This window comes from Podarcis bocagei (genome assembly GCF_964188305.1).
Source record: "Podarcis bocagei genome assembly, chromosome: 12".
Taxonomy (NCBI): Eukaryota; Metazoa; Chordata; class Lepidosauria; order Squamata; family Lacertidae; genus Podarcis; species Podarcis bocagei.
Genome location: NC_138137.1, coordinates 8326506 through 8339914, shown reverse-complemented (window position 1 = coordinate 8339914; position 13409 = coordinate 8326506). Strand labels below are relative to the sequence as shown.

Below are 13409 nucleotides of genomic sequence, written 5' to 3'. Positions count from 1 at the left end.
ATGTCCCCACGGTGGAAGGCCGTGTGGCTCCAGAATTGGCCCCCACAGTCACTTACAGACTCACTGTTAAGAATGTGTTCATGGAAGACAATCCTATTCGGCTACGAGGGATCGCCAAAGAAGAAGTCATACTCAGTGTAGACCCATTCAATTTAGTTTTTTCAGTAGTCTTCTCTGAGTATGACTTTATTGGGCATAGTATTGCCTATATACTTTTTAAACTATACATATCCCAATGGGAAGGGGGGTTGCTGGTTTTACTAAGGTGGACATTGACTGCTTTCAGTCTATATCCAAGAATTCAGCTTGGTTAGCTTCTTTTAAAACAATGGGAATCAGTGTAATACAGAAGATTGAGCATGGGTTATAAGCTGAGACTCAAAATACACCTCAGTGTGGCCTTGGGTAGATCACCCAAAGCTAGTTCAAGTATTCAGAAGTCATGTCATCCTACAGGACTGTGCCACTTCCAAATCCATATGTGGATCACAGGACTTCTCGTATATATTTTGATTTTGATATACTTTCATACAGACTCCACCTCACCAAATATCACATATCTTCAAGGGAGAAACAAGGGGTAGTTTCTTGTAGCTTCTTCCTCCTTTTTAACACTTGTGATTCTGTATTTTTTAAGTGCTCAGGTACAGCGGAGGAGACAGAAAAGGCAAGGTGCTGCAGAGCTGAGGAGAAGGCAATACCAGACTCTAGATCCCAGTCAGAAGGACATAGGGGGAAGAACAGCAGTCCTGAGCAGCCTCCTGGTGTAAGGAGAGCTTTCCTCCTCTAGCTCTCTCTTAGTGGGAGGATACAAATGATTTACTAGGGATTGTACAACGATGCAGAGATAGGAAGTGCAACATATTTTTGCCACCTCCATATTGCCACAGCCAAAGCCATGCTAGATGAACAATAAAGAGCTCATTTGGGCCAGTGGGTATTGCTCAGAAACTTGAAGGGGAAGGGTTAAGCCACAGAACCAAACAAGGGGATGTTGGCTGTAGTTGGGTAGGATTGTCTTCTTCTTCTTCTTCTTCTTCTTCTTCTTCTTCTTCTTCTTCTTCTTCTTCCTCCTCCTCCTCCTCCTCCTCCTCCTCCTCCTCCTCCTCCTCTTCTTCTTCTTCTTTGGTGATCACTCATAGCTGAGTAAGATTGTCTTCCATAAACATGGTTTTAACAATGAGTCTGTAGGTGACTGTGGAGGCCAATTCTGGATCCAGACGTCCTTCCACAGTGGGGACATTGGTTTCCAGGCAGGAGTTGATCACGGTGTGGATTTGCCAAGCGTGCCTTCCTCTTAGCACGTTTCTCCCTTGCATCCTGAGTGAGTGTCTTCAAAGCCCATGACATCTTTGGTAAAGGCTGTTCTCCAACTGGAGCGCTCGCAGGCCAGTGTTTCCCAGTTGTCGGTGTTTATACTACATTTTTTCAGATTTGCCTTGAGACAGTCTTAAACCTCTTTTGTTGACCACCAGTATTACGTTTTCCATTTTTAAGTTCAGAATAGAGTAGTTGCTTTGGAAGACGATGATCAGGCATCCAAACAACATGACCAGTCCAACGAAGCTGATGTTGAAGAATCATTGCTTTGTCACTGATGATCTTTGCTTATTCCAGTACACTGGCATTAGTTCACCTGTTTTCTCTGGGGGAATGGAAGTTCCCCCAGAATGTCTGCTTTATATACATTATTTATACAATGGGCCCCACGTGATTGGCTAATTCCGGGATTCTCCTGTAGGCCAATCAGGTTGTGGATTCCCTTCCACCTGGAGCTGGATTGGGTGGTTCCTGTGGACCAATCAGACTGCTGCATTTAGGATCCTATTCAACTCAGTACATAACAGGCATCAAAAACTTTTGTGACAGGAGCGCTACTGAATACAGCACGGAACCCTTCCTTCAGTGAAGCCGGTAAATGTACCCCATTTCAATATGATGCCATATTGACTGATTCTTACTTGGTCTCGTTCATCGCAATAGTAATAACATCCTAGTTAAATCAGGCGACAAGTATGCGACAGGCAGGGTTTACCAACCACGTGTTCATGGCCAATAGCACAGATAAAGCAGAATTACAAGGTTAGTGATATTTCTCCTTTGAGTAAATTACAAGAGAACAGAGAGGAAGGGCACTGCAGGATTACTGACCTTGAAGCGGCTGATCAAATCATAACGTGTGAGCAATTCGTAGAAAATGAATTTCAGTGCATGGTCCCCACTAGCGTCGTTTAGTGCAAATACGTCGAAGGACCACTTGTCTACGTTCTGTGAGAGAAAAGGCAGCATTAGTGTCATCAGTGACAGAAAGGAAAACAACGACTGTTAAATACAAAGCCTATACATGCTTTGATGATGTAAGGTAGTCAGTAAATTTTTGAGTTGAATCCATTTGGCATATTAAGATGCTAGCAATTTTAACCAGAGGATGCGGGTGGCACTGTGGTCTAAACCACTGAGCCTCTTGGGGTTGCGGATCAGAAGGTTGGCGGTTCAAATCCCCAAGACGGGGTGAGCTCCTGTTGCTTGGTCCCAGCTCCTGCCAACCTAGCAGTTTGAAAGCACGTCGAAGTGCAAGTAGATAAATAGGTACTGCTCTGGCAGGAAGGTAAACGGCATTTCTGTGCACTGCTCTGGTTTTGCCAGAAGCGGCTTAGTCATGCTGGCCACATGATCCAGAAAAACTGTTTGCAGACATACGCCAGCTCCCTTGGTCTGTAAAGCAAGATGAGTGCCACAACCCCAGAGTCGTCTGCGACTGGACTTAACTGTCAGGGGTCCTTTACCTTTACCTTTTTAATTCTAACCAGTCAAATTAAATCCTGTGGCAGCTACAAGCAACCAAGCTAAAGAATGCAGAATCCAGGTCTAAATTCGAGAAACATCAGAGAGCCATCTATTTTGGTTGGAGCATTTACTGCTTAGAGAGAACTTCATTCTTTTTCATTTATGCTTTCATTCTTTCATTTACTGTCTTTCTTTTATAATGGAAGAAAAAGTGGTGTACCTAGGTGCTAGCTAGTCTCTCATCCAAGCACGGAGAAGAAGAAGAAGAGGAGGAGGAGGAGGAGGAGGAGTTTGGATTTGTTATCCCGCTTTATCACTACCCGAAGAAGTCTCAAAGCGGCTAACATTCTCCTTTCCCTTCCTCCCCCACAACAAACACTCTGTGAGGTGAGTGGGGCTGAGGGACTTCAAAGAAGTGTGACTGGCCCAAGGTCACCCAGCAGACCTAGTGGGCTCCAGCAAGTGTCATGTGCCTTCAAAACCATACACATCAAAGAGAGAGAGAGAGAAATTGAAGAATTAAGTAGTGATGAATAGATTGTGCTTATGATTTTTTTCTGCTGCGGTGCATTCCACTATATGTTCCCTCCACAATTTCTCATGATAACAGACTACTAAATGAAACCTTTCCCCAAGAGGTGTAGAAGTAATTTGTTCAAGACTGCCTTGGAAATGAACTTCTTAAAAGGGCCTCTCAAAAGAGGAATCTGCCCCCATGAACCCCTGACCTTCATTGATGGCTGTTTCGGTTTATTCCCATGCTGGGAAAGGGTTCTCAGCTGCAGTGCACCCTTATTTCCACCTGCCCCCAATGCATCTTCTCCACTCTCCTCTTTTCTTAACTGCAAGTAGAGAGTGGGGACTCAGCTATACAGCTGCAAATAAAACATTTTAAGTGTGTTGTAAAGTGCAATATACAAATGTGGCACTAGATGGCGAGAGTGAACCATGGCAAATTCAACATATTTTTCAAAACCTTTTTTAAAAAAGCATTTTCACAGTGTTTCTTTAAATGTGTAGATTCCACCTGGGAGATGCTGTGGTAGCTGAAGCAGAGGGCAAGGGGAGGAAAGGTTTTCTCCTTCCTCTCCATCATCCTGGCATGCTTCACAGTGTACAGTGGTACCTCAGGTTACATACGCTTCAGGTTACAGACTCTGCTAACCCAGAAATAGTACCTCAGGTTAAGAACTTTGCTTCAGGATGAGAACAGAAATCGTGCTCCGGCGGTGCGGCAGGAGCAAGAGGCCACATTAGCTAAAGTGGCGCTTCAGGTTAAGAATACTTTCAGGTTAAGAACGGACCTCTGGAACGAATTAAGTACTTAACCCGAGGTACCTCTGTATCTGGACAAAAGGCATAGGACTGCTTAGGAACTGAAGTCTTCTCAAGGGATATTGCCCTTGAGAAAATTTCGGTTCCCAAGCACTACTGCTCTTTTACTCTTGACACGCTGCAGAGTGCACCAGAAAGAAACAGGAGAAGCAGGGAAGAAAAACATCGTTGGGAATAATGTGTTGAATACTGGGAGCCAAGGTACATACTTCCCAACCCTTTCAGATTGACTCAGAAAACAAGCCAGCTTGTTTCTGGTTGCTGCTGTTTCCAAACTCACAAACAAGTCAAGTGATTTCTGAGTCACACCAAGCAGACACCAGGGTAGCGTGTCCATCTCTGCACTTTGGCAAAAGTTCACGTTTATAAAAAGGTTACCCTCCCCATGATCTCAAGTCTTGAGGTTCCATTCATATCGTTGCCACTTGGCTAGGTGTTTTGGTTTTTTTAAAGCTCAAACACAACCCAGCAATAGAGAAGACAGCCAATGGATACTCAATGTACTGTGCAGTCACAATGCTGATTTGTTACGCAGGATTTGCCCCCAGTGGAAGATGCTACCACAATAGTGAGGCAAGCATTTGAAATGAAAATTGCACCACTTTGATTGGGGAGTTTCCTCCAAGCCACCCTATGCTTCCAAAAAGAAAGGAATGCAGTGACAGAGAGAAAATCATTCAATCTGCACAAATAGCTTACTATATAGGCAACCACATGTACTAAGCGCTGTGTGCATCTTTAATTTTGGGGGCAGGGAAAGCTCTTTCAGTGCATTTTTCTTTTCTTATTTTCATTATAATGTCAAGAAAATGTCTGGTGACTGTAAGTGCACGCAAATTGTCTCCTATGCAGTGGTGGCTGCCACGTGGAATGGTTTAAAATTACTTAATCAAAAACACAATTCTCAGTCCCTTCACTGTTATGTTGTTAATTGTGCGCCAGAAGTTAATGGTACTTAAGGCCATCTGATATATATTATTACCCGTCCACCTAAGTAGGCCACTGCCAAGCAATTTTTTATTGCCATTTTTAATCAATGTAAATTCAAGTGTACAAAAGTAATGAACGGTGGCAGGAAAAAGAGACGCCCAAGTGTGCTGCAAATCAGACTTACAAGGCAATTTCCGTCGACACAACTCATGCATTATGCATTTGATTATAGCATGAATATCCTACACGCAGTTGGGCTGTAATTTCCCCCGATGTGTTTTCAGACTAAGTGACATTTCCTCAAGCAGCCAGAAAAGCAGCACAGTGGATACGACATACACTGACGTTGCATCAATTGCCTGACGTGAAGATAACATTTTAAAAATGGGACTGTCCTGCTTCAGTGTGCTCTGAAATTTCCCTGTGCTGCTTCCGCCAACTTGCATATCACTTTCATTCCATTGCAGAAGAGGCAAATAGTGGCAAAAAAGAAAAGATATTGTATGGAGCCGAAGTACACCTTTTGACTTTAGTCAAAATAAAAAAAATTCCTTCCAGTAGCACCTTAAAGACCAACTAAGTTAGTTCTTGGTATGAGCTTTCGTGTGCATGCACACTTCTTCAGATACCCTCCGTGCTATCGGCGCTGGAGACACCAGACCGAGGCGCGGTAAGTTTGCTGACCCCTGACTTAGACAGGCAACAATCTACCAAATAGATTCGTTTCAATAGTTCATTTTGGCACCTGAGGCAAAATGAGGTGCCTCCATCACTGCAAGGAAACAAACGCACCAACTCCCCAGGGCTGTGGCTGCCCTAGCTCCCACAGTATTTTAAATGAAGGGGCCAGGCAGCCACAGAAGTCCAGGCATGCGCCAGGGCACGTCCTCATGACGTCACCATGCCCCAATACATGCGAGAGTGACGTCAGCATGCCAGGGCTGCCGGGGAAGAAGGGATGAGCTAAGATCTAAAGTGTGCATGCACATGAAAGCTCATACCAAGAACTAACTTAGTTGGTCTTTAAGGTGCTACTGGAAGGAATTTTTTTTATTTTGACTATGGCAGACCAACACGGCTACCTATCTACTTTTGACTTTAGGTGATGCTAACACTGGGAAGTAGGACAGCCCACCAAATAAAATGATCAGTTAAGAACCCTCCTTAATCCACGTTCAAATCAGATGCACAACAGGCTTACTGCCTGGCTTCTCATAGAACACTTAGACCAGGGGTCCCCAAACTAAGGCCCGTGGGCCGGATAAGGCCCGAGGGATTCATTTATCCGGCCCACGGCGACCCCCTCCACCTGCTGCCACTGCCCACTCTTACCAGCACTGCATTGCGTGGCTGCCCACTTCCAGGTCGGAGGAGCACCGGAAATAGCTTGTGCGCATGTGCAAGCGTTATTTGTGCATGCGCAAGTGTTATTTCCAGTGCACATCTGGGTTGGAGGAGGCCCATGCACATGGGAACAAGCTATTTCCAGTACTCCTCCGACCCAGAAGTGCACCAGAAATAGCATGTGCACACGCATATGGGCACGTGCTCCCCCGCCCTCCGTGCTATCGGCGCTGGAGACACCAGACCGAGGCGCGGTAAGTTTGCTGACCCCTGACTTAGACAGGCAACAATCTACCAAATAGATTCATTTCAATAGTTCATTTTGGCACCTGAGGCAAAATGAGGTGCCTCCATCACTGCAAGGAAACAAACGCACCAACTCCCCAGGGCTGTGGCTGCCCTAGCTCCCACAGTATTTTAAATGAAGGGGCCAGGCAGCCACAGAAGTCCAGGCACGCGCCAGGGCACGTCCTCATGACGTCACCATGCCCCAATACGTGTGAGAGTGACGTCAGCATGCCAGGGCTGCCGGGGAAGAAGGGATGAGCTAAGATCTAAATCGGAAACAAGGCGGGGAATCAAATCAACCTCACCTGGTGGCTAAAGACCTTCGTGGGGAGAAAGGATCATGCCAGGTGTGTGTGCAGAGCCCAGGAGACCCCAAAAAGCAGATGCCAGCATTTCCTCCCTAGGGGTGGAAGGAGACCAGCAATGCTTCCTATTTGCTGAGCCTCTGCTGGGCTTTCTCCTACATCAGTGGGGGAAGTGGCTTGTAGCCATTTAAACTCCCCACAGTGCCCCATAAGGGACACTGAGAAACTTAAATGACTGGTTACCATTGCTTAGTTCAGATTTACACCACACTTTTGCAAGGCTACTGTTATCCAGTACTGATTTCCAGAAACTCATATGTAGTCACAAAAATGCATGGTCCTTTTTTAAAAACAAAACTTTTTTCCTTGAATGAGTAACAAGGGGACCTTTGGGGATGGATGTTTTAGTTATGCGTTTACATTGCACTATTAGCATGCTATAGGATTGATTTTTACTGACTTTTGTTTAGGTAGGCTCTTGCTGTGGAATAAACAAAAATCCAACGAAAATTTCCTCTGTGCTAAGTTTTATTAACCTGGTCCAAACGAAGTAGGAAAAGTTGTACCAACCACTGTACCAGTGCAATCTCAGCTCTCTGGGGTTTTGTGGAGAAATCCCTTTTGCCAGCCTGAGGTGCTGAGGATTGAACCAAACACTTTACAGCTAAGCTCCCATGTGAGGTGCTCTAAATAAATAGCAGGTCAGGTGCTTCAAACTCCAAGTGTAGAATAGAATACTAATGGACATCCAATAATATTAAAAGAGAACTGAGGGGTGGGAGGCAGAAAGAATCCTATCAGGCAAAAGGCTGCCCTTGGGTCCTTCTTGCCAACATGCATTTGGAGGGGATGTTTAAAGGCAGAACCACAGAGCCTAGGACTTGCCGATCAGAAGGTCGGCGGTTCGAATCCCCGCGACGGGGTGAGCTCCCGTTGCTCGGTCCCTGCTCCTGCCAACCTAGCAGTTCGAAAGCACATCAAAGTGCAAGTAGATAAATAGGTACCACTCCAGCAGGAAAGTAAACTGCGTTTCCGTGCGCTGTTCTGGTTCGCCAGAAGCGGCTTAGTCATGCTGGCTACAAGACCCGGAAGCTGTACGCCGGCTCCCTCGGCCAATAAAGCTGGATGAGTGCGCAACCCCAGTCGGCCACGACTGGACCTAATGGTCAGGGGTCCCTTTACCTTTACCTTTATTCTTAGGGTATTGTTCAAGACTTCATTTTCTACTTCCTGTTTAGATACAGAAGATATCACACCTTACTCTAGTGGTGATATTTTAACAACAGAAATGAGCTGAAGATCACCAGGTAACCTCTGGACTGTTTTTCTCTGATCCTTGTATGATGTAAGCTAAATTATTTTCAAGACACAATGAAAGGTAGAGCATGCACAGACCTCTACATGAAATCCCCGTATCATTTCAGTGTTTTGTAAGAGAGAACCACCACTGGCATTACCTTTAGCACTCCAATGACAGCTGGTGGGTAGCTAAGTCCAACCATATTGGATGTCCGTCTGTACATTCTGTCAAGATAAAACAAATTAATTACACACATGACGGAGTTCTCTTCAGAATACATTGTTTTTACCCAAGCCAAACAAATTGCCTTTCTTCCTTTATTCCCACTGGCATTAATTTCTATGCCAAAATGTTCCATTCAGAGCCAGAGATAGCGTCACGCAAAAGAGCTCTCTGCAGAACTGCTGCCATATGTTGTGCTTTGATGAAGGTATGCATTTACTTAAAATGTTTACAGCCAGAATATAGGCTTCCTGTACTGCCTCACCACTGCCACCATTTCATGCCTTGCACACGTCGGTTTGAATCTGCAAAACCACCACCAGCACAATCTGCACAAGTTTCCTTTATTGTAATGTAAAAGATCCCAACCACACGTGGAAGAGGATCACTGGATCAGGATGATCTGGTATGCTTACTTGGAAACACTGAAGAAATGAACCTATGCTGCCAATTCTCGTAGTAGACCAGTATAAAGTAAGCAGCACATAAGCGGCACTCAAAACACTGAAAAAAACATTCTACGTTCTAAATCTTATATTAATAATCCAAAAATTGAGAGAACTATGTACAAGGTCTACTACAGAAGCCACAAACAGACTGAATCTTCCTTTTGGACACAATTTGGATGAGTTTTCTGTTTGTGGCTTCTGTAGTAGATCTTGTAGTAGCTCTCTCAATTTTTGGATTATTAATTTAAGATTTAGAACGTAGAATTTTTTTTAGTGTTTTGTGTGCCGCTTATGTGCTGCTTACTTTATACTGGTCTACTTGGAAGCACTGGCATCTCTTTGACTTATTTCAAAGTAAATGTGTGTTGTTATTTCAATGGCAAGGTTAGACAAAGTTCTCTTTACAATTAATGCTTCAATGCAAAACACTGCCACAGCCTTCCCGCCAAATATAATTGCAAAATGCACCATTCTGTGTTATCGAAATAGCAACCTTGCCTGCTGACCAAAAGGATCCTGTTTCCGCTCAGACATCATTAGCCCAAGATGCAATCCATCTCAAAGTGATGCAAACGCTAAAACTGGTGAACTGAAATGATTCAGGGTTGTTACGATATCGTAAGTGCTAGCCATTTCTGAATTATTGTGCTCAGAAGGCCCTCAGAGACAGAGGGCTCTCATATCTGGATTTAGAGATGGAGAAAGTGAAGTCATGATCCCGGCCAATTCTTCAGAAGAACTATTGGGCCTTCACTGGTTGCTCACGTTTACCTACAAAGCTCCAATATCTATAAACTGCAACATCTGACTATTCTTTGGTGCAGAGTAGTTGCATCATCCGTTACCTCTCCACAAATATCCCAGCCTGAACTGCATGCACAATACTTCGGAATCGTGGCTTTTCCTCGCTCCTTTTCAGCATCATCCCCATTTGCCGTGTGAAAGTAGAAGCCAGCCAATCCCGTACTTCCGAGGGCACAGCATCTGACTGGATATCGCTGAGTTCATCTTCCGTATCCAACAGACGCCTGTTGGGAGAGATACAGGGGAGATACGTTAAATAAAGATTTCCACAGAATCAGCATTTTTCTTGCAACATTTCTCCTGTTTACAAGGTGTTACACATGCCCAGCCCCTAATTAAATCTGCTGGTTTGTGGTTGTTTTCTTTCAGGTGAATTTAATGTAGAAAAATATCGACATTTAGTTATTTCTATGCACAACCGCAGAACCCCCAGATTGTAAAGTACCTCACTTCTGGAGTGTGAGAGCAATGAAGATCTTTGCAGGGTTATTCACAGTGCTTTTTTCTGGGGGAGCTCAGGGGTACGCAGACCCCTAAACATTTTGTGAATCTTTGTGTGACTCACACTAATCCCAAGAAATAGGATGAGGTATTAATCTTGTTTACTTAAAAAATAAATGATGAGAATAAAGCATTATTACTACACTAAAACAATCGTCTCACCTGGTTTCATCAATGTACACAGATTCAAGCACTGTAGCAGCATATTCCAAGTTCTTTTTCAAGTCAACAACGGAAGCCTCTCCTCTCTCTAGCTGCTTCACCAAAGATCGTAACCTAAGAGAGGAAAACAAGAATTTGATTAGCACAAATCCACATCTGGAATTCCAAAGGAGTTCAGATTAATAGCCCCAAATCCTTAACTTTCTTGCACCATCCTATTAACAGAATATGAGGGCTGTGAGTATATGATGGTTACAACCCATAAAAGGGGACTGAGCTATACAGCTGCAAATAACTTTTGTTTTGTAAAGTGCATTATACAAATCTGACACTAGATGGCAACAGTGAGTTATGGCAAATTCTATATATTTTTAAAAACTTTTTTTAAAAAGCATTTTTACAGCGTTTTTTTACATGTGTGTAGATTCCACCAGGGTGTTGTTATCTAGGCTACTGCAGAAGACAGACTGAACAGTTTGGATTAATCTACCATCTTATATAACCTGCTTTCCTAGCTCCCTGGTAGAGGGCTGCCTTTCATAAAAGCATTTCCATTCTCCCAATATGGCTTTTTAACAGAAAGTGCAGGCATGAAGGATGTTTTGTATCATCAAACAGTGTTGAAATTCTAAAAGGAGGAACAGGAAGATTTTGAACATCTTAGTTTCAACACAGCATTCCAGGAGAATGCAATCTCTAGCAGAGTTTATTTAATACAGAGAATTCTGTTCAACATGTATAGAGTTAACTAGTTGTAAAGACTAGGTTTGCCAAATAGTCGTGTAAGCAATTTGCTTTTCTAATTGGAACGCTTTTCACTGCATTGGGCACAACTTTGCATTGTCTCCTAGCTTTCGGAAGCAGATGTGGGGGCATGAAAAAGGGACCTCCGGGATCCTGGTGTAGACATGAAACTTCTCCCCACAGCTCTGTGGATCCTGCCCTTTATTGATTTTGCTTAAGAATGAATACACTGGATCTTAAAATGCCTGAAATGTAGCGTGGGCAAAGTGAAGGATTAACAGAGACGCTCACGTTTGTATTTTGTGCCTTTGATTCAATTCGCTAAACATAACCCTGCACATTTGTTCTGCAGTGTTCAACATCCATATACAATTCAGGCAGAATGAATAGCTCTAACACTGCAGCGCTAGCATCCATCATACAATATTAGATGTGGCACACAGTCCATCCATCATCTGGCAAAAGAAGAAGAGGGCTTTCGGAATAGAACCGTGTGCTTCACATACACAAAACAATGTTGTTGCCCTTGTCTGCTGTTTGTTATTTATGACTTATCTGGTAGAGGTGCTGGAAGTGCCCACATGCCTTCAGAGAAAGATACATTTAGTTATTTCAATGCACAACTGCAGTACCCCCAGATTGTAAAGCAGCTCACTTCAGGAGCTACCATTCTTCAGGCTACCATTGTCTCTTTTGTGTGATCAATGCTTTTAAAGCATGAGTGAAGCCACTCAGAATAAATCATAGATTTTCGTGCCTGCAGTTCTTTCAAATGACCGCAACAAGTCTTTACAGTGGTGCCTCGCAAGACGAAAAGAATCCGTTCTGTGATTCTCTTCGTCTAGCGGTTTTTTCGTCTTGCGAAGCAAGCCCATTGAAGGATTAGCGGATTAGCGCTATTAGCGGCTTTTAGCGGCTTATCTGCTGATCGGATCAGCTGATAAGCGGCTTAGCGGCTTAGAAAAAAGGGGGGAAGGGAAAAAAACCAGCAGGAACTCACAAGACATTGTCGTCTTGCGAAGCAAGCCCATAGGAAATTCGTCTTGCGAAGCACCTCCAAAACGGAAAACTCTTTCTTCTAGCGAGTTTTCCGTCTTGCGAGGCATTCGTCTTGCGGGGCACCACTGTATTGTGTTTCAGCTTGGTCTGGCAAATGGGCGCAGACACACTGTGGTTAAGCAAAAGTTCAGGCTCAGTAGCGATTGAAGGCCTGCAAAGGCCTAGGTGTTGGCATGTCCTTTTCCTTATATCTGCTTCAATTTACTTCCAGAGATTTTATAAACACACATTTCTTTTAGTGTTACAAGGGACCGTGATAAACAAGGCGTTTAGTGCAAAGGCAAAACATGCCTAAGCATGGCTGGGAATTCTAGCATGCACCAAAAAGTATCCAACAGAAAAATGAATGAATGGTATCCAACAGAAAAACTCCTGTGGAAATAATGACCAACTCAGGCCCAAAGCTCTACATTGCAGGAGTACGATGTCTGGCAGATTCCCAGGCTGCACTTTGTCACAAAATCCCTCAAGATGTTTGAAAAGCAACTTTCTCACCACCATGTCCTGAGTGTTTTGAAGCAGTATGAAATGGCTGTGTCACGATATTATTTTAAAGCCCCCTTTTTAAAAAGTATGTCGCTGTTATTCTGCAGTAGAAAATATTTATTTACACACACAAAAATTACAGCTACCATATATCTCATAAACAGCATGTAATACATCAACATTACAACACATATTTCCTTACTCTTTCAGCGGCGAAAGTGCACTGAACAACTACTAAGCACACATACTGTATGTAAGGTGCATGGACACCTGTTTTGGCCTCAATATTATGGGAATATGGGAAGAATACAGAATATCCTTGTGATGGAATTGTGTCCCTCACTATAGTAATAAGGTTTCCACTGGGGATGACGATTCACTATGGAACTGGCTCCTTATATCTGTGGTGCAAGATTGCAAAACGCAGACACTATGTGCTGTGCCAAATATGGCATTCCCACCTAGCTTATTCCATTAAGTCTGGTTCTCAATAGTCTCCACTCATTGATCTCTCACATCCACTCACGAGGAAAAGAGAGAAGAAAAGGGATCTGGGCAGAATCCAGCTGGACTTCAGGAATACATGATAGGCCTGCCAACTGCCAAAGTCTTACTGTTAGCAGGCAAGCCCAACATTTGGCAACCCAAGATACAGAAAGCAGCAAAGTGGTCCCTAGTGAAAATTGGAAAGCC

The 13409-nt window shown here is 43.8% G+C and overlaps 1 protein-coding gene across 8 annotated transcripts in view; it reads right to left on the bottom strand.

Annotated features, from left to right (window-relative positions):
- The window catches only part of PDE1C (phosphodiesterase 1C), a 268752-nt gene that overhangs the window by 62559 nt on the left and 192784 nt on the right, over window positions 1-13409 (bottom strand). For all 8 annotated transcript variants that reach the window (XR_014001154.1, XR_014001155.1, XR_014001156.1 and 5 more), the window contains 4 exons: window positions 10428-10541; window positions 9806-9988; window positions 8447-8513; window positions 2152-2268 (listed from right to left, as the gene is read on the bottom strand). Coding sequence is in view for 2 of the 8 variants with exons in the window: in XM_081165148.1 (XP_081021274.1) it covers window positions 2152-2268; window positions 8447-8513; window positions 9806-9988; window positions 10428-10541 (481 nt within the window). In the remaining 6 variants the exon portion in view is untranslated. The remainder of the gene's footprint in view (window positions 1-2151; window positions 2269-8446; window positions 8514-9805; window positions 9989-10427; window positions 10542-13409) is intronic.